This window comes from Triplophysa dalaica, chromosome 2 (genome assembly GCF_015846415.1).
Source record: "Triplophysa dalaica isolate WHDGS20190420 chromosome 2, ASM1584641v1, whole genome shotgun sequence".
Classification (NCBI taxonomy): Eukaryota; Metazoa; Chordata; class Actinopteri; order Cypriniformes; family Nemacheilidae; genus Triplophysa; species Triplophysa dalaica.
In genome coordinates, this window is record NC_079543.1 from 24,024,802 (window position 1) to 24,049,698 (window position 24,897).

The window sequence follows — 24,897 nt, forward strand, 5'->3', positions numbered from 1 at the left end:
TTCATTGGCTGTGTTCTCCAGGCTACCATACTTCTGTAAAATAACACCCAACTTTCAGCAGTTCCTGAAGCACTTTGAAAGAATAGCAAGACTTACAAAATTAGACTGTCAGCAGTGGGGAGGGATATGATATCTGTATCATATTTAATGTACATATGAAAATTGTTTATAGACATAATACTGATACTGAACCCACCCTGGGTTGAAACTCACCTTGAAACTCACCCTGGGTTGAAACTCAAAACACACAACTAAAAAATATGGACAAACCCAACTGTCGGGTTTAAACTTTCCAATACTGGTTGTTTTAACCCATGATTGGGTCAAATATGGACCTTTTTAACTTTAATTTTAACCAACATTTGGGTTTGTCCATATTTTACCCAACAGTGGGTTGAAACTCAACTTCCAAAACATGTGCAACTGCAAAATATGGACAAACCCAACCGTTCCTTTAAATTGCCATTTGCTGGGTTGTTTCAACTCATGATTGGTTCAAAAAATGGAAATGTTTCTAAGAACATTTAAACCAACGGTTGGGTTTGTCCATATTTAACCCAACAATGGGTTGAAACTAAACTAACAAATGTGTAAAACTGCAAAATATGGACAAAAAATGATGAACAAAACCAACCGATGTGTTGTTTCAACCTTTGAGTTGGTCAAATATGGACATTTTCTTGGATCATTTAAACCAGTGGTTGGGTTTGGCCACATTTAACCCCAAAGTGTATTGAAATTCAACTAACAAAACATGTACAACTGCAAAGTATGGACAAAAATGATGGACAAACCCAACCGCTGGTTTAAACCACCCTTTGATGGGTTGTTTCACCCATGATTATGAAATCCTCCAAGGTATGGAATTGTCAAGAACTATTAGGGCTCCATGAACCACGTGACCACACGGCGGCGAGCTTGAGTGTCATAACTCTCATATTCATAGGCTCTGACAGCATCTATCCGTCGGTTGCTATGGTAACCCAACTATTGAGTTTGGTGCCACTGTCATCAAACCTTCAATTTAGTCCTAGACTTGCCCATACTTTTCCAAGTTTTGCTTACATCAGACATAAATTTAGAAGGTGGCAGTCTATTCAAATCAGTTCACATGCCGGCTAGCAAGATCCAAACTTGAGGTGTTACATCTTATGACAAGCTCTTACATTTAGAGTGCATGTCAAAAACCAAACTCAGAAACAAATCTTCTATACTAAATCTTAATTCTCACTCTCACTTTTTGCTGTCTGGCTTTATTTGACATTCAGTGACATATTCCACTTTTGTTTGCATTTCGTCTTCTGCTGGGTTTTTGTCATCTTTTTGAATGATGAGATTCAATGACTGCGAGACGAATGCATAAATTTGAACATATTTCTACAGAGATTACAAAAGTTAGAGCGTCTGTCATCTCTGTATTCGGAAGTTGTGAGTCTGCATTACACCTTTCTGTTCAGTGATCAGAGACGAGATCAAAGCTGATGTTTGTGTGTGTGTTTGCATCACTGCAGTTTATCTATTATGGAAGGCTTTTCATCCGTATTCTGACTATTTTCATTAATTCGTAAAGGAATAGTTCATCAAAAAGAAAACCCTCTTTTTATTTCCTTCTTGCGTGGAACAAAATGTCATTTTTAAGTTTTTAATGTACAGTAAATGAGAGCTTGAAGCGTTCAATGTTATCAATGTTAAAAAGGTATCATGAAAGCATTGATTCAATATATAAAGTTTACGAACAAAATTATACGATAGAAAAAAATAGAAACAGTTAATGCTTTCAAATTCTTAATTTTGTGTTCCACAGAAGAGAGAAAGTCATACAGGTACGGAGCAAGATGAATTTTCATTTTTGAGTGAACTATCCCTTTAAAGATGCAATCTCGTCCCATTATCAGCGTTCATCTGTCTTTCTCCATCTCTCGCTCATTCTTTCCCTCCACTCTCATCTGTCAGCTATCGACTGTCATTCGACTTTACCTCCTGCATGTATTATATTTCAAATAGAGAAAGAAATGATTCAGAGGGAGGATAAAAAGAGAAAAAAGAAAACCTAGAGGCTCATCAGAAAGTCTTATCTCTCTTCCTGGGATGCGGGGTCTATTAACCTGATTGATTGTACCAATAATCGTCCAGTCTTTTTTTAAACTAGTTTTTCTTCCTTCTCTATCTCAGATAGCATTGCCCCCGCTGAATTGGTTGCCCCGGTGATCGTGATTGCACCTAAGAACACATCAGTGGTTGCTGGGGCGAACGAGGCTACTCTCGAGTGCGTCGCTAATGCGAGGTGGGTTACCCCTGGCGGCAGTGACTCATCGCCTCATGGGTTCTGGTGGAAACAGCCGTTCCATTATCATTCCCAAGATGTTTGTCATAGTTATTGCATAGTTTAAGCTGCAATTCGTAACTTTTTCTTCACTGTCGCCATCGCTGTTTAAAACATGCCATTGCAGGTAGGTTTACGTAATGTACTTGAATGATGTCAAACAGACATTTGTGAAGTACAACCCAACATCTCAATTTATTAATAAATATTATAACCTTTCCATTGCAAACAGGGTAAGGTATGGAGAGTTGATTCTAATACTACAATGATTAAAACGTTCAGCTCACAATTCGATACGATACACGATACTGTGTTAACGATGGCGTTTACATCACGATATTTGATCTAAAAATATAAGAAACTGACACTCAAATGACAGATTTTCTCCCAAAACATTATTGTTTTGTAACATTTATTATTTTTCATAAATAAACGACAACATTCAAGGTTTGATTATACCATACTTATGCTAACTAATAAGGACTGAATAGATCTCTCACAGAAAAAAAAAATATCATAAAATCATAAAAATATAAAAAATATATTTACTTAAAAAATATATATTACCATGGCTTTACGAAACATATCTTAATAGCTCTGCGATACATATATTAAAGGTTTTGTATTGCGATATTTTGTTACACCATTATTTATTTTTGTTTATTTTCATTCAAAAACATTATGGATTGCAGCTTTAACTGTAATTTTTTTTATTTCAGTCTGTCTGTTGTATAAAATGTATTTCTTTTGTGTTTTTTCAATTTTGCACCTTTGCAAAGAAGAAACACATTGGACAACCCAGTCTATGAAAACGCAGCTAAAGTAGTTTTTTGAGATTTTCAGTTTTCTACATAAAGTCATGCTACAGTACATATTATAAAGAACATTCTGTGAAAATATAACCTTGGTAACTTTGTCAAAGATTGAAATCATACTGAATTGAATGACTGGAATCAAATTGTGTTTTACAAAAGTTTCTTCACATTATAAAAAAGTAAGAAAGAGATTGTTCTTAAAGGACCTTTGAAAGAATAGTTATTTTTGGAACCAAAATGGTTCTACTATGGCAACGCTGAGAAGAACTATTTAAAGTGATACTTCACCCAAAGATGAAAATTCAGTCATCATTTCCTCACCTTCAAGTTGTTCCAAATCTGCATACATGTATATGTTCTGATGAACCCAGAGAAAGATATTTGGAAGAATGCCTATAACCAGACAGGTTTTGCCACCCATAGACTTCCATAGTAGGAAAAATACAATGGTAGTCAAAAGTGCCCCAGAATTGTTTGCTGTCCTACATCCTTAAAAAAAAATGAAGTAGTTTTTCATACTATGGGAGTCAAACAGCCAAGATCTGTTTTCATCAGAACAAAGACATTTATAAAGATTTGGAACAACTCAAATGTGAGGAAACCATGACAGAATTTTCATTTTGGGAGAAGACTGCCTTTAAGCACCTGTATTTCTACGAGTTTAAGTGGCATTCATCAATAACAATGATTTCAACATAACGCATCAAATATGAAATAAAACTTAAACTCTTATTATCAAAATTTCAACATAATGAAAATCAAACTATAGTATTAATACATTTTTATTTTTTTAAATGTATTTTTAAGCATAAATGCCATAGCTTTCTTATTCCTAAACCTTTGATTTAACACTGTTTTGGATGTGTATGTGCGGGGCAGGTCTCTTGACAGACTGCAGGTGTTCTGGAAGCGTAATGGGGTGAGACTAACAACAGGAGTGGACTCGTTCGGTCGCAGGCTGGTCATCAGTAACCCCACTTCAGCGGACACAGGACTGTATGTGTGCGAGGCGGCTCTCAGAAACAGCAGCCAAAAAAGCACCGAGGCCAAAGCGTACCTGTCAGTCTTGGGTAAGAGGACTGAACTTCTTTCTTCTTCGAAAGCAGACGGAGATGACCTTGAGTATTATTATTGAAGAGTGGCAGTGGACTGATTTGATTATTCCCGTAAATATAAAACCAATTAAGAATATGGTTCATTCAGACCTCACTTAAAACACAAACACATGTTAGTAAACAAATTAAACGATGCAACACCAACCAGAACCCCAATCCCAGTGTTCCGTCACATCCTTGCCAGCTTTTCCAAGCGTGATGTCTCTCAGAGTTTCCAGAAGGTCAGTGGTCTTATATTTACTCAGCCCCTCGTACTTGTATAATCATCATACTGCTCTTTGATCCAAAAACACAAATGTTACCTTCCAAGATATTTTACCAAAGATGAGCTATGAATATTTATTCTTCCGCTCGCACTCTTATTAGAAAGAGCAATGGATATTCATTCGATGAGCTTATCTGACAGGTGTGAGCCTTACATGATTGGGCAAAAGGGAGGCATGCATATGCATGAGGCAGCCAATAGAGTGATGAATAAATTGGGGTTTTTGGAGAGAGACTTTTATAGAAAGATAAAGTGAACATGTCAGAGCAGCCAGCAGCGGAAAAAGAGAAGAAACCGAGGAGGCTTGTATTGTTTCTGCCGTTGAATCCGATCCAGAGCCCGAATCTCAATATGTATATGCTGATCTGCATAGCTGTGGATTGAGAGAGAATGTGTGCTGATTTGATGAGGACGAAAGAAAAGGCGAAGAAGGGAAGAGTAATAGGAGAGAACAAATACAGAGAAATTGTCATATTGTTGTGCTGTTAGTTTGAGGGTTTTTATTGGTTTAACCGCCCCCCATCCTCCTTTTTTGGCATTATCCTTTTGTAGGTGAAAAGCTGTTAACAGCATCGTGCTTAACAGATCCTTTGTCGTGTTTCGTTTCAAGAGGGACAAAAAATCAGCATGTGTGTGAAAACGGTAACGAGAGTCGTGCTCTTCTCGTCACGAAACCTGAGAATAAAAGAGCTGCAGATGAAAGGGATTTTTGCTTCTTTACTAGTGAAATGAGCTGAGCGGAGCAGCGATGACTGCTGGGTAAAGTGTGAGCTTGCATACTTTTAACATGTGGTTTGGTGGAATACAAAGTGACGTATCAAGTTTTTAAATGTGACAAACATGCTGTTTTTTGACGGCACATATTAGACAGAATTGCATTAATTTGGCAGTTTTAAATGGAACTTGCTCTTTTAATACACAGTACCTACAAAACACATTTTGTATGCCATGCTACTTAGGCTACTGAAAAGAAACTGTACCGTATAAGAAATAAAATGTCACTAATATTGTTTATTAAACATACCAAACTGTTTGAATGATGGACACAAATGTCATTTTTTTGCGTGGTGGATGATGAAATAGGAAAATCTGACTATCAGAAAAATGGTCAAAAAGTATACCCAAGCTGTTACTAGGACCGTACCCTTTCAAAAAATACACTTTTCGATTTAAGTAGTGCATGTTAGTACCTCAGAGGTACATATTGGAATCACAGAGGACATACAGAGACCGGTGTGCGCACAGCTGATTCCAACTATCACTCACACCACCGGCCCCGCCTCACGGCTCCCGTCCCGCCTTCCTCACCACAGCATATTAGTACATTTGTCGATACCAAATGTATACATATATCTCTATCTAAATGGTACATGTTAGGACCTTTTTATAGGCGCTGTCCCAGTGACTGGTTTGGTCAATTTTTTGATAATTTTGGTCTGACAGTGCCGAACATCCCAGAAACAAACCTCAAAAGTCTTAGAAACAGCACAATAATGTGCCAAATCCATTTTGTTCTCCTTAGCAACTTCGTCTCAGCATGGTTGCAGTCCACAAATTCCATAGGATTAGTTTTACGTGAGAAATCATGATGTATGTTTAACGTACGTTATTTTTTCTAATAATCATGTTGATCTTGTTTTTTTTTATGCAGAGTCTCCATATTTCACGTCAAGGCCAAAAAGGACAGTGATAACCGAAATTGAGAAAAACATTGAATTTCAGTGTCAGGTCAAAGGTAAACCCCGCCTTTTTCTCATGTATCTGCTTGTTATGCTAATATATGTAAATAATATAAATGCTAATGTACAGTCATAGCGTCAAACTCGTGGTGTAAAACTGCAGAAAACACCTGATCAATATTAAAATATTGATGTTGGAGATTCCATGAGCCTGGAGACCAAGATCTTATAAACGTTACACTTAAATGTGTGATATGAATGAAAAGTGATCATAAACGGCTGAATAAATAATATCCTCCATTGAAATGAGTGGAGGCTTGGACCCGGGAACAGTATTCCTTAATGTGACAAGTGGCTCGCCCATCACTAAAAAAAAGTTAAATTTTTATCATTTAATGATGAGAGAGTAAAACTCAGTAACGCAGCAAAGTCGAACAGAAATTAAATATCGTCATTAAATATCTCTTAATGTCAATTTGATTGTGTGTTGTGTGTGTCAACCACCATTGGAAGCATCATGTGACATATTTGGTTGTGACTCATCAAGTATGAACCCTAATAGTCGCCAACTGCAGTGTGAACACCTCTTTAGAGAAAACCAGCTGTGTTGTACCTATCAAATAATTGCACCTCGTTGAGTTTGACCACTTTGGACTCATGTAAGTCCCGTTCCGCTTGTATATAATCATTCCCCCGCAAGACTCCGAGAAACTATAATCTTTATAATGTCAGTAGTATAAAACTGCCAGCGCTTGCACAAAAAAGCCACTTAACTTCCAGTCCAATACCTGACATTCCCGAACACTTAAGAGTATCTTATAAAAGCAGCCTGCAGTCATCGCATAATGTTCCAATTTCTACACATTGTGTATGAAGCGTGCAATATGTTCATTTGACGGTGGCTAGTGTGCTTACAGACAGCTATTTGATAGTTCCTGTGGTGACTCAACCGGAACGCGTGTCGCTTTTATTGTACCTTTCCCTCATTGCCTTCGCCGCCTCAGACTTTTCCACCAGGCGGGTCGTATCGACCCCTATTCGTCTTTGTGCAACTCGCCCTTATTTGCATTCATTTTTGTTTAATTGACTAAATGAGTGATGTGGAATAGGCGGTCAAGTGCATTAGAAAAGGCGAGTCAGGCGCTAACGCTATTAGCCGCTAATTGGCCTCTGCATTCGTTCTAGTTAAGATCCAGTTGAAAGACCTTAGGTACATCCTTGGCACAAAGGGCAATGGAAGTGTGGGATCCCCGTAGAAAATCCATTTAACAAGCAGAGTAAATCTGACCTACATTTCAGCAACAAAGTGCCAAGCGTCTAAAAGTTCAACTCTTCATGACTTCTAACTAGGAAATTCCTTAAAGAAAGGCCTCAAACAGTTCCTTTTCATTTCTCTCTTTGTGAAATTTGGACATTTTCCCTCGACACAAAAGTTTCAAAACTTCAACTTCACTTCTTTTTTTTGCTCCTGAGATCGTGACTCTGCAATTTACACTTGCTGAAAAGTCTCGACTCGTTCTCTTTGCGCTTTCGTTAGGGTGTGAAGTCGAGTTTATACGCACTTTGTCATAAACTGTCAGAAATTTAATTACGGCGCGGTTGTTTTTGACAGTCTTGTTTTAACATTCTTGTCTTGCGTTCCAGTGGGTGTGATGAGACTATTGACGCCTCCGCCGTAGAAAGCGGCGCGGAATAGATTTGTGTTTTTATGACCTTTTAAAAACGTTGAGCTGTGAGATTTACCCATTACACATTCTTTATCGCGCTTTCCATTTGCATATCATTACGAGCATATCATGAGCTCTTTCAGATGAACCAAATTTATAATTATTGCTAATATGTATAATTGCCGTTTTATTTGCTTTTTTCGCCCGCTCCGTTTCTCTCGATGTCTCTCGCTTATTCAGGTCTTCTACTCTTTTCGGTGAAGCATGTCAAAACTTTATTGGAAGTTTAATCAATCAAAGCCAATTTATAAGATTACATTTTCATTAATTAAACCGAAGTGTGCCCTGATGAAGGTCTATTGATGGAAACGTTAACTTTGTGATAAATCAAGTGGAATGTGAGGCTGTGTGTGGAGGTGATTGTGTCTACTTGGGTAATCATTTCCTTTTAATCCAAATCCGACGGGGCATTTTTTATCGTGTAAATCTACTTTTTATAGTTCTTAATAAATAATGTTGATTTTATTTTGGTTAAATACTGATGGCATGCTAATCTTGATGTGTATAATATTTAGGGGTTCCCATGCCAAAACTGGAGTGGTACAAAGATGCTGTTCCTCTGTCTAAGCTGAACAACACTCGATACAAGATCACCGCGATGATTCTACAAGTGCAGAAAGTTCAGCCAGACGACACGGGAATATTCCAGTGCTTTGCAGAAAACACGGCCGGACAAGTCCAGGCATTTACCAACTTGGTTGTCACAAGTAAGCTGACCTCCAAACTTGAGAAAAAGACTATTGCTTATAAAAATGCGATACGACACGTCAAGTCTGGTGTCAATAGAGCATTGATTTATGCACATCTTACACTAGTTTGAATATTGCTTGTTGGCCCCAGGTTACTGTATGGAAAACAACAGCATAAACATTGATCAAAACATCTGTTTTTGTGTTTCACAAACACAACTATCTCTTTAAGTTAATGTGTGAATGATGCATATAGTAAATGCAGCCATGCACCGTGCTCTTCTCTCTCTCTCTCTCTCTGTCAGTCTCTCTCTGTCGAGGGTTGTGAATTGATCAGGGAGTTCAGAGACCCCTCATTGATCTGTGTAATTAATCAGTGTCTGCTGAGAGATCAACCTTTAACACACACTCATATACGCACGCAAACATGCACACAGACACACACACTCAGCACTTAATCAACACCTTCAGCTCTTCTTTCTCTCGCTTAGTCATTCTGATCTCCATTTTGCAAGTTTCTTTAATCTTCGCACCATTTTTTATTGAAGTTTGAGAGTTTAAAGTTGGTTATTTTTCTCACGTTGACGTAATTCGTTTGAAACACATAAATGACATTTAAGTCATTCATGTTTGGTTTAGTTTGTTCAGATTTTTATATATCGAAATAAAATTCCCCCCAAAGATTTACTGAAGGTAATCTGATACTGAATTTTTATTGATCCACATGTACATGTTTTTGTGAATTGAAATGTTTAGCTTTTAAAATGACATTACATTTACTCATCAAGCTCTTACAGATAAGAGCGCATTAAACATTTTGTCAATTAACTAAACAATAATTGTAGATTACCGAGCCATACCAAGTAGGATTAGGAAACACACTTTGCTTTCGTAGTTTGTTGTGTTATCCAAAGACATTTACATTTTTAAGTGTTCACGGTTGTAAGTTGCCTGCTTGAATAGTTTCGCTCTTTCATTGTAGGCGTGTCACCAACTTTCACCACTCCCCCTTCTGACATCACCGTGACTGACGGAACGTTAGCCGTCTTCAGCTGCGAGACATCCGGAGCCCCCAAACCTGCCATTGTTTGGAGAAAAGGTACGTACACTCACATATTTGGGTCTTCCAAAGTTCACCTTTAAGACATCTGTTCTCTTGAGAGAAACATCAAACTATCATCTAAAGCGTGTGGATTTTGCAGGTTCTCAGGTGTTAGCGAGCGGAACGGTTCAGGTGCCTCGTTTCACTCTGCTGGAATCTGGAGGGTTGCAGATTCTACCCATAATGCTGAGCGATGCCGGAAACTACACATGCTCTGTGTCTAACACTGAGGGATTAGTCAGCGGCACCGGAGCTCTGACCGTCCTGAGTACGGATGCTTATTATTATGACATTATAATGACTTTAAAGTAAAAAAAAAAAAGGAACTTGATATTCAACGCGAATGGCATTAAACAAAGTGGCAGAATTGCAGACATTTTCAAAACTTGCTTTTTATCATCAGTGTTTTTTTATTTTTTATTAGCTGTATTCATTAGTCAGAGTATAAAGGCACAGCAGAGGAAAATATTCATGAAATTAAGAGCCGTCCTCTGTTATTTCACATCTTTAAAACCAAAGGGCTGAGTCTGTGGTACTTTTACCTCTTATTGCACGCTTAATGAAACTGATGTTGGTTTGCACACAAGTGTGTGCGTCTGGAAGCATCTAAGCAGATTTTTACATCTAGCACAAATTAATTCGGTGTGTTCATTGGTCACTGAAAAAAGACTGGAAGTTTCACTAGTAATAAAGGTGCCGCATGTAATTTTCACACATAATTATTAGAAAAATTCAACAAAATCTTTTAGCAATTCATTTGCATTTTACAAGTTGGCTTATTTAAATGAATTCGTTAAATCTCAATATGCTTTACAATCGTTTTTCAGACCGTTGTTGTTTAGAGGGCGGGGTTAAGGATGAAACTTTGTTATTGCTTTTTCTAATAATCGTACATTCTGTACAATTCACTTTGTAAATATTCATACGAAACAGCAACTAACACATTTCTGAGAACATTTTGCGTCTAGTCTACATTATGCAGTCTTGCATGTCCACTTCTGGTGCACTCTAAACCTTTTGGTCTCTCCATGTGAAGTAAAATCATTTTTTAACTTTTATGAAAGCAATATTTTCTCTTAATAGTTCTTGAAATTTCAAGGGAAGACCTTCAATAAATTGCCTCAGCTCCCTTGGAAATTCCATTCGGGATCATGTATTTAATGACATAATTACTTCCTGTCATACAGAATGACTTATTTTTGGTATATGTTGTCAACCGATGACCGATAACCCCGCCCTTAACTCACACTATTGCTATAACCCCTCAGGTATAAACAGAACAATACATACTTAAAGACGTTTTTCCGTTGTTTTACAGCTAATTTTGTCACTGCATATTAAATTAGGAGAGTGTTTTACTGTCAGAAATATTACACCCATTAACTTTAATCAAGTCAATTGAGGTCAGTGCTTTATGGGCGAGAGCGTGTCCGTTTGCTCGGCTGTACTGTGTTGTGTGTCATTGGAATGCGTTGGGAATATAAGAACTTTCATGCTTTGTAAATTTCATTCTGTTAAGCTAATGGAGCTGTCAGTGGGAATTACTTAAACGGGTAACAGAACTTTGAATAATGATGTTTGTACTGATTAAACTGCAATGTGATTTTGTAATAAACTGCATTCTTTTTATCAGGTCGAACCTTCGTTTCGACGGCCCCGGATGAACAGCGCGTCATCAAGGGAACCACCGCTGTCCTGAACTGTGCAGCAACCCATGACCCAAGAGTCACAGTGAGGTCAGAAAATAGGCTGTGTTCGGTATATATCTTCGCTGGTCTTCGGAGTGTGATATTTTCCATAGATCGTGACTCATCGGTCTCGTTCTTCTCAGGTACTCTTGGAAGAGAGGTAACCGCATACTGAGCGTATCGACTGGCGGTCGAGTGTCGATGAAAGAAGGCTCCCTTCACATCAGCCAGACGTGGTCCGGAGACATCGGGGACTACACCTGCAGGGTCACCTCGCCAGCTGGAAACGACTCGAAAACCGCCCGTCTGGAAGTCATGTAAGCAGAAACGGACGTGCCAAAACGTGCGCTCTCGACACAAAGCGTCCGTACGCGGTTCGGAGTGCAAGTGTCTTTTGGAGTGCTTTTGTTGGAGGACGATGCTTGGATCCCAGTAACATCACTGGAGCCAAAAGATCCAGCCAAAAATGGGCTGTAATGATAGGACACCGGATGGTGCAGCTGTGCTTGTGTGTTTATATGTGTGAGTGGTGGCAGAAAGATAAAGCGAGACTGGAATAAGATAGGACCGCTGCCCAAGGCTAAGATCGTCTTCTTTGATGACTAGCCAAGATGCTAGTCTTCTGTGGCATCGGTAGCTAATCGAACACACACCCGCATGCACACACATAGGGGGCATCTACACTACACAGTTTTTAATAAAACGGATAACCTTTAATGCGTTGTGGCGCTTACTCGACAATTCTGTTTTGGTAGGCTGAAAACACAAACTCGTATTATCCTGATTTCACAGAAATTTGCAGCTATTTTACGTATAATTTCATTTTACGTATGATCTCATATTTGCAGAAAAACGTGGAATTAGTAGAATAAAGGTAATACTAAAGGCCCTCCCCTAAACTTGGCATTGGCACATAAGGAATTCGTACTAATACATACAAATTCATACATGTAAGGCATCTCTGAAATTGTAAAAAAATGTGATCACCTAGTGTACTACTGTACTACTGTACTACACTACGCTATTTATAACAACGACAAATTCTAAACCCATATCAACACCAACCAAGGGTATTCAAAAGGTGTTAGACATGTAAACAGGCACGTAGTGTTTCTTTACAAAGTGGTAATGCCATCTTCTACAGAAAAACAGCATTTTCGCTGATCTGCGTGATACAAGTTTTGACAATGTTGTTTTCAACTAAACTTTTCAGAAACACAAATGCAGACTTTACAGTTTTAATGCATATTTGTAAACGTACCCTTCGGCCGTGTTCACATTTGACTTCTTTTTGGACAAGGAAAAAATGACAATAATGCTTTTATATTTTGAAAATTATGCTTACGACTCTGTGGTTACAAATAGCAGCCGGCAATGTTCAAACATAGCATTTTTGTATGGTGGCAGCTTAGAGAGACAAGCTTTATAGGAAGCGTAACATAATTCTATTTGAATTATAAAAAGAGAGTGTCTTTGCTATAACCAATCGCATATTTTAAAACTACATTACTAATTTCTCGCTAGAAATACAATTGAAAGTTATTGAAAGATTTAAAGACTTAAATTTATACAAAACTATGCTCCAACGGGCGTTTTGGCTTCCAATTTATTTTTTTGAGCTTGAGCCATCTCGACCAATCACGGTCCTCCCATGTTGTTATGGAGACGACAGGTCTCTGTCAATGGTTAGCTGTTAAAAGGTGCTTGACGTAGGGCTTTTTACAGAAACCTAAAAAGACACTCTGATCTGCAGAAAAAGACGCTGGCGCTTAGAAAAGTGGTTTACTCCATAGGATTATAACGTAAAACAAATGCTAGCAGCATCAAAAAAGAAGTCAAGTGTTAACACGGCCTTAGATGTAACTCTGTGCTTCTAGATGGCTAAAAATTGGGTTGAGTATAGTCATACGAATGTATCCAGAGAAAAATTGTAATCATCTTTTATATAGTTGATTATATAAACAAAGAAACACATGTTGAACATGGAGCTGCTCGTTCATTTTGATGTTTTTTCAAAACAAGGGCGGATGATCTGCTAACAATGAATCACCTCCGCCAATAGAGTTTGTGTCATCACTGACTGACTGAAGATATTATGCAAATCATGTTACGGCATAAACACGTGCAAAATTTGGTGCTGGATGCTATTTGCACTGGTGCGTGTGCGTATCTTGCATGGCGGTTCAGGGTTATGGCTGATGTAGACGACTGCCGTGAGCTGGCAAACATGACCGGGACTGTTCAGCATCGCTCCACTAATATATTGAGTTCCAGGCATCTGATTCAGCTCTTTAAAATGCCGAAAGAGTGCCTGTCTACACCGCTCATCTGGATATATGCCCGGTTAAAACGCTCTTCTCCATCATTTGATGAATTACTGCTAATACGGTCAATAGAAAATGTACACAAACGTTCCTTTTAAAAGGTCACGGAAATGCCCCGTTTCATCGGCGGTCATTTTTAAAAGACTCAAGAAATGGGTGTGAAAAGATGTTAGTTAGCTGCTGTGTTTTTTCAGAGTTGAGAAACAGTTTTTCTGTCAGTCTATAGAAGACGGTGTAATCAAATTTGTGAAGGAAAGACATCAGTTTAGGAAAATGTGCTTGCAACGGCGAGGTTATGGGTTCAGAAGATTATTTTTTTTGGAATGATTTTATATGAGAATAATAGTAAGGTAGAAAAAACACTTCCAACAAAATTTAGGTTTTCTTTCATAGAAAGCATTCATAGATACTTATTCTTTAATGTCTTTTGTGCCAAAAATAGCTCATCACTGTCTACTAGGTTTAAGCTTCTATTTTATTTTAAGACACTCGACCGCAGGCCAACAAACTCCCAAGTGTTTCTTTTATCACAAGAGAAAAGAATAACTATCATATTAACAGTAAATCAAATATACTTGAACTGTTCTGTGTCAAAATACTCATTTGTTTTCGTTTGAATCTGTATTTGAAACAAGACCATTTAAAGGGATAGGTTAACACACGTGGAACACAAAAGAAGATATTTTGAGAAATGTCTCTGTGGTTTTGTGCTTTTCGGCACGAGACAGAAAGTTGTTATTCACTGACAATGCGCATGTTGAAACGGAACCAATGAGATTTGAGAAGCCATAATTTGCGTTACGCTGTTGTTCCAAATCCGCTGACGTTACAGGCTGTGTTGTTTTGATAGAAAAACTGGTTTTAGGCTAAATTCAAAGAGCCGTCCGACAACTGGCAGTTTAACTATGAGAAATGAATTGAAAACACATGCAATTTGAATAATACCAATAATAATTTCGACAGTCGAATTAAGATAACAGAGCACCACAATACACTCTTGACTTTAATATTACAGCCAGCAAATTTAGTGGAAGGAAACTCATCAGATTTGAAGCTTGAAGGGGAAGCTGTGGTTTACATGCTAATGGGATTTCACTGGAGTTCATCTCATGCAGTAGAAGACATGTGCGCTTTTTTACCACGTGTTTACAGTGTTATTTTCAGTTTATAGCCTTAAATGTCAGGGGATGTTATTGTGTATTTAGGCTTTTGTAAACCAACATTTGGACAGACACGCTCGGCAACAATGTTGAAGTGTTGGGTAAAGACAGAATTGTTTTATATCTCTTAAGAAAAATCTTAACATTAACATTTTTGTTACAATATTTTTACCGCTAGTATCATAATTAATATATGGTTATCATAGTGGGACTATGATGGTTTTACTACGTTTTACCTATTTTTGCTGCGGTAAAACCATTGTTGTATTTCTAAAAGTGATAGTTCACCCAAGAATATACAAATTATTTCTTCATTTACTCACTTTTATGTGAATCCATACATGTATGACTTTCTATCCCCTGTGAAACACAAAAGAAGATATTTTGAAGAATGTTGGTAACCAAACAACATTGCTCCCCATCGAAATCCATTGTATGGACACAAAAAACAGTAATTTCTCAAAGTATTATCTTTTTTGATGACATGTTTTGAATGACGAGATCACTGTTATATTGTAGTAAAATATATCTTTTATGAGATTATATTGCAATAGAGTTGAAGAAACTGAACCTTTTGTGAAACAGAACATTCAAATAAAAAAAAATACAATTCCATTAACACAACATTATTATTATTCATGAATTAATTCGTTTTTAGATAAATCAGGTTTTTATATACAGAACCTTCAAGGTGTACATGATACAAGGATTTTACATAAAGAATTCAACTCGAAGAATACAACATTTCCATCAACTTTTTGTCAAAAATTCTTTTTGTAGTCAAAAAACTTTCAGAAGCCGTGAAGGAGCTTTTTGAGATGCAGTAGAGAGAACCCCTCGCAGCTAGTAAGACCCCGTTTTTGCTTGCAAAAGGATTTTGGAGCGGTAATGCTTCTACCTACCAATTGACATCGAAAGACCCCTAAAAGCAAAGTTTGAAAAGTGCAGACAGCAACAAAGTTGCAAATCTACAAAGGAATTTCACATGCATTTAAAGATACAGATCTATAGACAGATTATTAGTGGTGCTTACTAACGGATGATACAACGGGCAAGAATGAAATCCTACATTTTGTAAATTGACATCCAAGGACCAGAATATGATACAGGTGGACATTAAAACATTTTTAAATGCATGTACCATTTGAGTTGTTTCAAACCTCTATACATTACTTTGTTCTGTTGAACACAAAAGAAGATATTTTGAAGAACGTGGGAAAATAAACCCTTCTGGGGAACCATTGAACACTGTAGTCATTTTTTTCGTACTATAATAGACAATGGTGCCCCAGAACTAATTGGTAACAGGCGTTCTTCCAGATATTATTTTCGAAACAAACAGGTTTGAGGGTGTGCAAAGGATATCAGAATTTTCTTTTTTGGATGAACTATCCTTTAAGACCACTATTTCAAATTTGTAGTTGCTATATAAAATTAGCTTTTTTGTGTTAAATCTCTCTCCCTCTCTCCTCAGAGAACTTCCCCATTCGCCGCGTAACCTGCAGGTTGCACTTAATGAGACGGACAGCAGAACAGTTCTTCTCTCGTGGGTTCGACCCTTTGATGGAAACAGCCCTCTTCTGCATTACATCATTGAACTCTCTGAGAACAGTAAGTGTGTGTGTCTTTTACACGAGCGTTGACATATGGTTATTACGTTGACATATGGTTATTAAACTTAATGTACCTTAGCTGCAGCTTTCAATTAAGCTTGTTTGCAGCCAGTCTTTTGTACTGAATACGCTCTTATTCATTTTCTTCTCAGTGTATTCTTTCCTGAGCTCATAAAACAGACAGAGAGGCTGAAATGGCTGAAAACAGAAGCGGTTGATTGTAATAGAGGCTAGTGGGAGGCGGTTTGTTTGTGCTGTATTGAGCCGGAAAGGTGGAAGATTAATGCCGAAACAGATAGTGTTGAGAAATGCAGAGGGAGAGAGAGATTGATTTGCGTAATGTCAACTGAAAGACAGTGAAAAATGTGGTGGAACGTCTCTTTTTTTCCTCACACACACGCATAGATGCTAGGGGATGCACAGACTAATCTTGTAGTTTAGTTCTTCCACTTGTTGGCTCCATGGGAACTAACCATGGGTCACATTACATAAGTTACACAAAATTATAAACACTTTAGAAGTTTTGAACTGTGATTGGTTGTTCTACATGTCAGTATATACAGTAAAAATAAAACCCAGACAGAATATTAAAGAGATAGTTTTCCCAAAAAGGAAAGTACTGTCATCATTTACTCACCCCATTATCATTTCTATTATCATTTCAAACTTGCATTGCTTTCTATCTTAAGCAGAACACAAAAGAAGATATTTGGAAGAAAGTCGGTAACCACGCTTGCATCCATTCACTTCTATTCTATTGACATAAACCAATGCAAGTGAATGGCTGTCAGTTAACAACATATCTTCTTTTGTGTCCTGCGGAAGAAAGAAAGTCACACAGGTTTGAAATGACAAGAGGGCGAGTAAATGTTCACGTTTTTGGGTGAATTATCACTTTAAACGCATGCAACTTGAACGTATGCTCAATAATATGGGAATAAAATATTAGCAATATACCTTGAATGAATGGAGACTTTTCTATTGATTACTATTGATCAAATGTATCACACAAATCATGTAATTCAGTCGAAATTTGTAATTCAACAGGAAGCCCATACAGTATTCATACAGTATAACAATATATTATAATATTCATATGCATCCCTGCTGCCTTTATATTTACAATTTCTCTTTAATTTATGATTTCTTTTCACGGTTCCTCATAGTTTCTGTCGTCTTTTCTCTCCGGTCCGCATCGAGTGGTTTCTCAAGCTAAATTGTTCATTGATCTGCTTGCCATCCTTTTTAATGTACTGCACGAACACACACACACACACACACATCAGACGTTACGCATAGTAACACCCTCCAAATAACCAACAGCACAGTAAAATCCATCATTTACCCAACCGCTGAAAAGGAAGAGATACTTCAAACAACCGACAATAAATCTAATAATACGAGTGAAATTAAATATCAGGCTCTTTCCTACTAGAAATATGTACTTTGACGCTCGGCTAGCCAAGTCTTAGTGACCTGGGGTACTAACCTTAGCAAGTTTAGGATAAAGCAAATAAGGCTGTCGTGCTGTCTTCAATCTAAGTGTAAACTTGAATATGATTTTTGTTTGTACAATATTTTAATGAATTTTAGTTTGTTCCTGTGATCATTTCTAGAGTGCACACAGAAAGGCCCGGTTATGAAACATGACATGAACAGATTTTAGTTATTAAAGGTCCAATATGTACCTTTTTGGAGGATCTATCGACAAAAAGCTATATAATAAACATAACTATGTTTTCAGAGGTGTATAAAGACCTTACATAATAAAGCGTTAGGTTTTTATTAACTTAGAATTACCTGTTTCTATCTACATACACTGTGGGTCCCCTTCCATGGAATTCACCGAGTTGTTTCTAGAGGAGCCCTAAACGGACCAATGCGTTATCTGCTTCAGCATAAAAGCGAAAACGTGACAACATCTTAGGTTTCGTGTCAGCCACCATACTGCTTCCAAAGAGAGGGGTGGAGAGAGCCATTGGTTGCACTTCGCAACCTAACCACTAGAAGTCACTAAAATGTTTACACTAGACCTTTAAATCATTCATACAAGTCCCAAATAATTAATTTACATAAGTATGGTTTACACAGAAAATTGAAATGAATGGCTAAAATAGATATGAACATGATCATATTTCCATGTTACGTATAATTTTGTGGGTCCCCTGATCTGTATCCTAAAAAGCAACACTTAGTTTTGTCTTGTTTGTTCTGTGTTACAGATTCGCCGTGGAAGGTTTACATGGCTGACGTTAGCCCTTCTCTCACCAGTTTGTTAGTCAGTGGTCTGACACCAGCCAGGACATATCAGTTCAGAATATGTGCCGTCAATCAGGTGGGACGTGGACAGTACAGCCCCGAGACAAACAGGTAAACTGAGACTCAAAACCAGACTGTTGCCAAATGCTGGTCCATTTACAGGACATGGGCATCAAGGGGGCAGAGCGGCCAACCATGGATAAATATATAAACGTAGACCAGCATGCGAAGAAGAAGTAGGTTGTTCAAATCAAGGTGTAAAAAAGGAGTTTGGAAAGAAATGATAAAAAAATATTCAGGCTTTTGAGTGTTTGTTGCCATCTATCTAAAAGTTCTTGTTTGACAGATACATCAGAATACACGGTTGTGCCTGAGGTTACGCTGTTTACTTCCTATAAACTGTCTCGAACAAAACCCTTGAACGTCTTATAAAGATTCACGATCAGAAATAAATGTATTGGCAGAGTGTCTTCACTCACGCAAGAAATTTGCTGATGCTATCTGCCAAAACTCATAAATCCAACATCTTACAAAAACAACATATTTACAGAATAATCCAAACACAGATAATGCAGATTTTTTATCTTTACAAAGAGATTCATGTTTAATGCATTCTTTGTCTCAAAGCGAAAATGTTGCACTTCTTTCCTCGCAGAAACCATGTAGCAGCCAGCCAATCAGATTTGAGCAATAAAATGAGCCATATTCAGTAACCCTTGCTATTTTAGTGTGCATCAAATGGTCCATGAGATGACATATGACATCCTCAGACATGATGTTACTGAAGTGTGAGGACAACATTTGAACCCTATCAAAAGAAATTATGGTTGTAATTGAATTACATTAAACGCTCTGATTGAGAGACATTAACACAAAAGCAAAGCTATATTTAGGGGCCATTTAAAACGGTGTGCGAGAGCGTTTTTTAAGGAACATTTCGCGTAGGATAATCATTTAAAAATCTAAACTTGGCCATAGAGGAGGTGTTAGCTAGCCCTAATTCGTTCTTTGTACGGTTTGCGTTTTTATTCTCATATAAAGTGGCGCACATCACAACAACTGCTTTTCAAGTTGAATCAAAATGCTTAAAGAATTTAAAAGTCCAGGTTCAAATGGTAAAGAGCTGAACTCTCTTTGCTAAACGGCACGCAGATGGCCTCCTCAGTATCCGAGGACACGTTGAAAAAGCTTGTCATGCTGTTTTGCAGATCTTCACTTCTATTTGAAGTCAGTATCCATTAAACTGACATCCAGTTTCTGTGGAACAGCCAAAGCCTCCCTTGAGTTTATAATCACTGTGTTTTATGTTGAGATTATGTTGATAAAGTGGGTTTACGCTCTTTTGATTTTTATCATTTGGACCTTACGCTGTTTTGTCGTGTTTAGATAAGGGTCAATTTCACACATCTGAAGTACCTGCATGGTTACATAGACCTGTAATCTTTCTTAGACAGAGTGTCAGTCAGCATCAAGTCTTATTCGTCTACATAATAGTTTTCTTTCATTCACAGTTTCAATTATTTCATTTCCTAACCCAAAATTTCCCAAATGCTTTTCACCTATTTTAGTTGCTTAAAACCTGCGACCGAACATAATTTAAAATCACCAGATTTGTGTGCTATCGCATATCTTTCAAACTGAATGCTTCATTTAAAATGCCCAGTGATAACAAGAGGAACAGTCGAAGAGGACGGAAAGAAAGATGACAAAGAGGAAGAGAAACACAAAAAATCGAATATTGATGAAGAGGGCACTTATTAAAATTTGAGCACCTATCTGCTTTGGCCTCATTTCCAATTAATGTCTGGATCTTCATCATTTATATGAAAAATTTAAACCTCGGATTCTTTTATTCTTCTTGTTCAGTTTTTGGCACCGGTCTATCAAAGAAAAAAGTATAATAACTCCTGAATATGTGCAAAAGAATCCTTTTCTTTCAATCATTTATAAACGTTTTTATCTTTAACTTTAAAGGCTGCTTTAGACGTAGAGGTGCATTCACATTTGCCACAATGCAAAAAAGTTAACTTTTATATGTAGGTATTTACAAATAATATTTTATATTATGAGGATTTGGACATTTTTTAAATTCAGACCTTTTGGAACATACAGTATGCATATTTTATATGATGGCTCTGTCTAACCGTGTAACCTGTGGAGGTCAGTGTCTGAATTACAGAGATATAATACTGAAGTTTGTATATAAAATAAACTATTAAATAACGTTTTACAATGCCAACCTGCCCCTTTCATACTGCCGATTGACTGACTCAAACTACTTTTTCTAAACCTTTAAAATTGGTTTAGGAAGATTATTGTTTATTTGACAAAACATCACTCATACTTAGTAACTTCCTACAAGATTGCTTACTTGGGGCACTATGAGGTTTACTCACTTTATCAAGCTAAAAACCTTTAAATCGCAGATTAGAGCCTTGGATTGTTTATCGCCTGCTCAGGGACTCTACAATTCTTCAGACAGATGCTGAGTGCCAAAACCCATGCTATTGATCATGTTAAGAAATTAGAGGATTTACTGGTTCACACTGATTGGGTTGAATGTAAAAAAGACTGTTTCTGTAGTTTATTGATAAAATATATTGAGTTATTTAGTTGTTTCATCACATTATCATTATTATTATCTTCATAAATAATTTTCTCACTTTTTTACAATTGAATACTTCCCATTTGGTTTGAAAAAAACTAGATTTCCGTCACATTAAACTAAAAGGGCTGATTGAAGCGGATCTAAGTGTTTTGCAAAATCTAGCAATTGTTTTTTTCTGTAATTAAAAATTATATTTGCTTTATTTGTCAGCTGAAAATGTCACCACCATTCAAAGGCCACCTGTTTTACTTTTTTTTTGGCTAGATTTAAGACTCTAGATTTATTTTTATTAAACATACAATATTCATGTGAAAGAATGTAGTATATGTGTACTATTAAGCCTTGAAGATTTGAATTAAAAAGCAAATCTTTTAAAAACAACAATGCATAGAAGACACCTCTGTACTTTTTTAATGAGTTCTTCCAATTAAAGATATATTTTTTCCAGTTTTTCTACACTCTTGTAGAACCGAGTTAAGCTGAGGATGTTCCGGTGAATATCATTCACCTGCTGGATCAGTACAGAGTTTTTCTGTACTATTAAAGGCTTTATAGACATACCAGAAGTATTGATTTCTGTCTCTGCAGAACTACAGTATAAGCTATAAAACTTTAAGAAAGTATTTATGATTCTGGAAGAAAACTCAGAGATAAGCCTCCAGCTTGTTTGTATGATACGATTCACATGATGTTATCTCACGGTTTTATTTTGTCAGGCTGATGTTGCGAGAGGAACCACCCAGCGCGCCTCCCAAAAACATTGTGGCTAGTGGACGAACCAATCAGAGCATCATGGTCCAGTGGCAGCCGCCCCCAGAGCTACAGCTCAATGGAGTCCTCCGAGGATATGTGCTCAGGTATAAAATAAACAACCCAAATGGAAAATTCTTTCATCATGGCCTATACTGACTTCCATCGAATGGACATTTCTTAAAATATCTTCACTTGACCGAATGGTGACAGAATTCAAATTTTTGGGTGAACTTTCTCTTTAAGGATGTGTTGGGTGTGAAGGTTTAATTGTTGGATCAATGTGCACATCATTTTGTGCACATTGATCTTCTCTCTCTTCACACATGCTGTAAAACGATAGCTTCTTATGCTATTTACACACTGAACAATAGACTGTTTTAAAGCAACAACATAAATAACAAGTTACTGCGCATGTACTCGTTCGTGGGCTGACCTTAAATTCCGGTACACGTTCCCAAATAATGGAGTGCCTGTAGATTATTTCTGATAACAAGCAAAAGAACCCGCGAGGAACCATTGCTTGGCTAAACTTGTCTCTCCAATATTTTGCATTTAGACTGCGATAGAAGCTCAAACTCTAGATGTCAATGTCAATACGGTTTCTTCAAATGCGCCAAAAGTACAGGACCCATTCAACAAACGATTTAATAAGATTAACATATGACGAAATTCAACAAATCGTTTATTTAATACAATTACTATACAATAAAATAATTTAATATATATTCAATAATATAAAAATTAATTATTAAAATGATTTAAACAAAATTTAAATAGTTATAATATTAGTCTCCCAGAAATGTCTGTAACTAGAGAATTTTTAGCTGAACATGACTAGAACACATTAACAGCCGATGCTATATTTCCAGCCACCTCGACTAAATCTCAAAATCTACTAGCCGATCTGACTCAAACCAACATCTGTGGGTCCGAGCTGGACATTTGTTGTCATTAGCTGGTCCAAGCTGTTTTAGATGCTTGATCAGATGGATCACCAGCTTATAGGATTGAGGTTGATCTTGAAAAAGTTATTTACAAACCATGACAACCAACAATCCTATATAGATGTCAGCAATCATTGCCGGTTATGTTTTAGGAAATTGTATGCATGACATGATACAAGATTTTATTTGTGCTGACAAGGCTCAGAATTACTGTAGCTCATACCATTTTATAGAAGAAATAAATAACATAGCTTCAAAAGCATTTCCTGTTTCAGTGTTTTACTGTATTATTATTTTAATAACTGAAAATAGATTGAAAAGAACCCAGTATTTTTTAGAATGTAGAGACTAGAATATCCTAAATGTATACCTTTTTAACTTAGTCTAGCAAACAACCACAAACATTCTTAGAAACCAAATAGTAACACAAAAAAACTCTCAGAAGACATTAGCAACAAGTTCTGCGCAAGCACACACTTCTCACATTCTCAGCAAACAAGTAAAACGTGTGCGAGAGCAATTTTGACAATCAACTCCTAAAAAAACTCATGTTCTCTCCTCCTCCCACTCAGATATAGATTGGCGGGTTTGCCTGGTGAGTTTCAGCTGAAGAACATCACCAGTGCAGAGATTAATTACTGTCTGATTGGAGACCTCATCATCTGGACGCAGTATGAGATCCAAGTGGCTGCCTACACTGGAGCCGGTCTGGGGGTGTACAGCCAGTCTGTCACTGAGTACACACTGCAAGGAGGTTAGACAATCACACACAACCATATACACAATTACACACAGACCCAACGCTTTACCAGGTAAAACATTGTTCCAACTACTCTTACAACAGTTAACTAAGGTTTAACTATAGTAGTCATAGTTCCTTTTGGTTTTATGTGTTTTAAAACCAAAATTACTGCAGTTTTACAACAGTAGCCATTTAACCTTGGAATTTGGAGTAAAACTATGATATACATATGGTAAAACGTTCTTGAAAAAACGGTTACTACACTTCATACATATTACTGGAATAAAATCATGGTTGATTCTTCTACGGTTGGTGCAGAGCCATTAGAGAGAGAGTCGCGTCAACCCTGTTGATTTTAATGGAACAGTTTTTTCACAGAAATGGCGCAGTTCATGAAGGCTCTCAATATTTCCCAGAAGTTACTAGGTACGCATGGAGCTGCGACTAAACTAAACTTAGGTAAACTTCTAACCAATTTAAAGACGAAAGCCATTTATTTAATGAAAAATGAAAGAAATAAAGCATTTAAAGAAGGCTCCATGAATCACGTAACACAGGCTCTCAATAGTTCCCGGAAGTTACAAGTTTTGCATGGAGCTGCGACTAAACATGCCAACTGAGGTAAAATTTTAACCAATTTAAAGACGAAAGCCATTTAATGAATAAAAAATGAAAGGAAAAAAGCATTTAAACAGAAAACATAACTTCCTGGAACTATCTGAAGGCTCCATGAATCACGTGACGCTCCAGCGTTTTGGACTTCCGTTGGCAGCACTCTCTCTCTCAATGGCTCTGGGTTGGTGCAGGTACTGCTTTAATGGTTGTCAGGGGACATTACCATTTAATTTAGTGTACGTTTTAGAATTTGGATTCAGCAATTTTACTCTCAAAGTGAGTCAAAAAAGAAAACTTTATGTTTTTCTACCCCAAGTGGTGAACAGTAGCACATATGGGTTCAACATCACACCATGTGGGTTCAATCCCAAAGGAAGAACATATTGAATGTATTTTGTGACCATTAGTTCTATTATACACTGACACATCATCGCTTTGCACATTGTGGATAGTGAATACTATCTGAGTCGAAGTAA

At 37.1% G+C, this 24,897-nt stretch overlaps 1 protein-coding gene across 1 annotated transcript in view; it reads left to right on the forward strand.

Annotated features, from left to right (window-relative positions):
* The window catches only part of sdk1b (sidekick cell adhesion molecule 1b), a 189,864-nt gene that overhangs the window by 110,160 nt on the left and 54,807 nt on the right, over positions 1–24,897 (forward strand). The window contains 12 exon segments of the mRNA XM_056771518.1: positions 2,173–2,284; positions 4,018–4,208; positions 6,170–6,253; positions 8,440–8,631; positions 9,596–9,712; positions 9,816–9,983; positions 11,349–11,451; positions 11,547–11,720; positions 16,362–16,498; positions 18,723–18,870; positions 22,084–22,224; positions 23,637–23,818. Coding sequence (XP_056627496.1) covers positions 2,173–2,284; positions 4,018–4,208; positions 6,170–6,253; positions 8,440–8,631; positions 9,596–9,712; positions 9,816–9,983; positions 11,349–11,451; positions 11,547–11,720; positions 16,362–16,498; positions 18,723–18,870; positions 22,084–22,224; positions 23,637–23,818 — 1,749 coding nt within the window.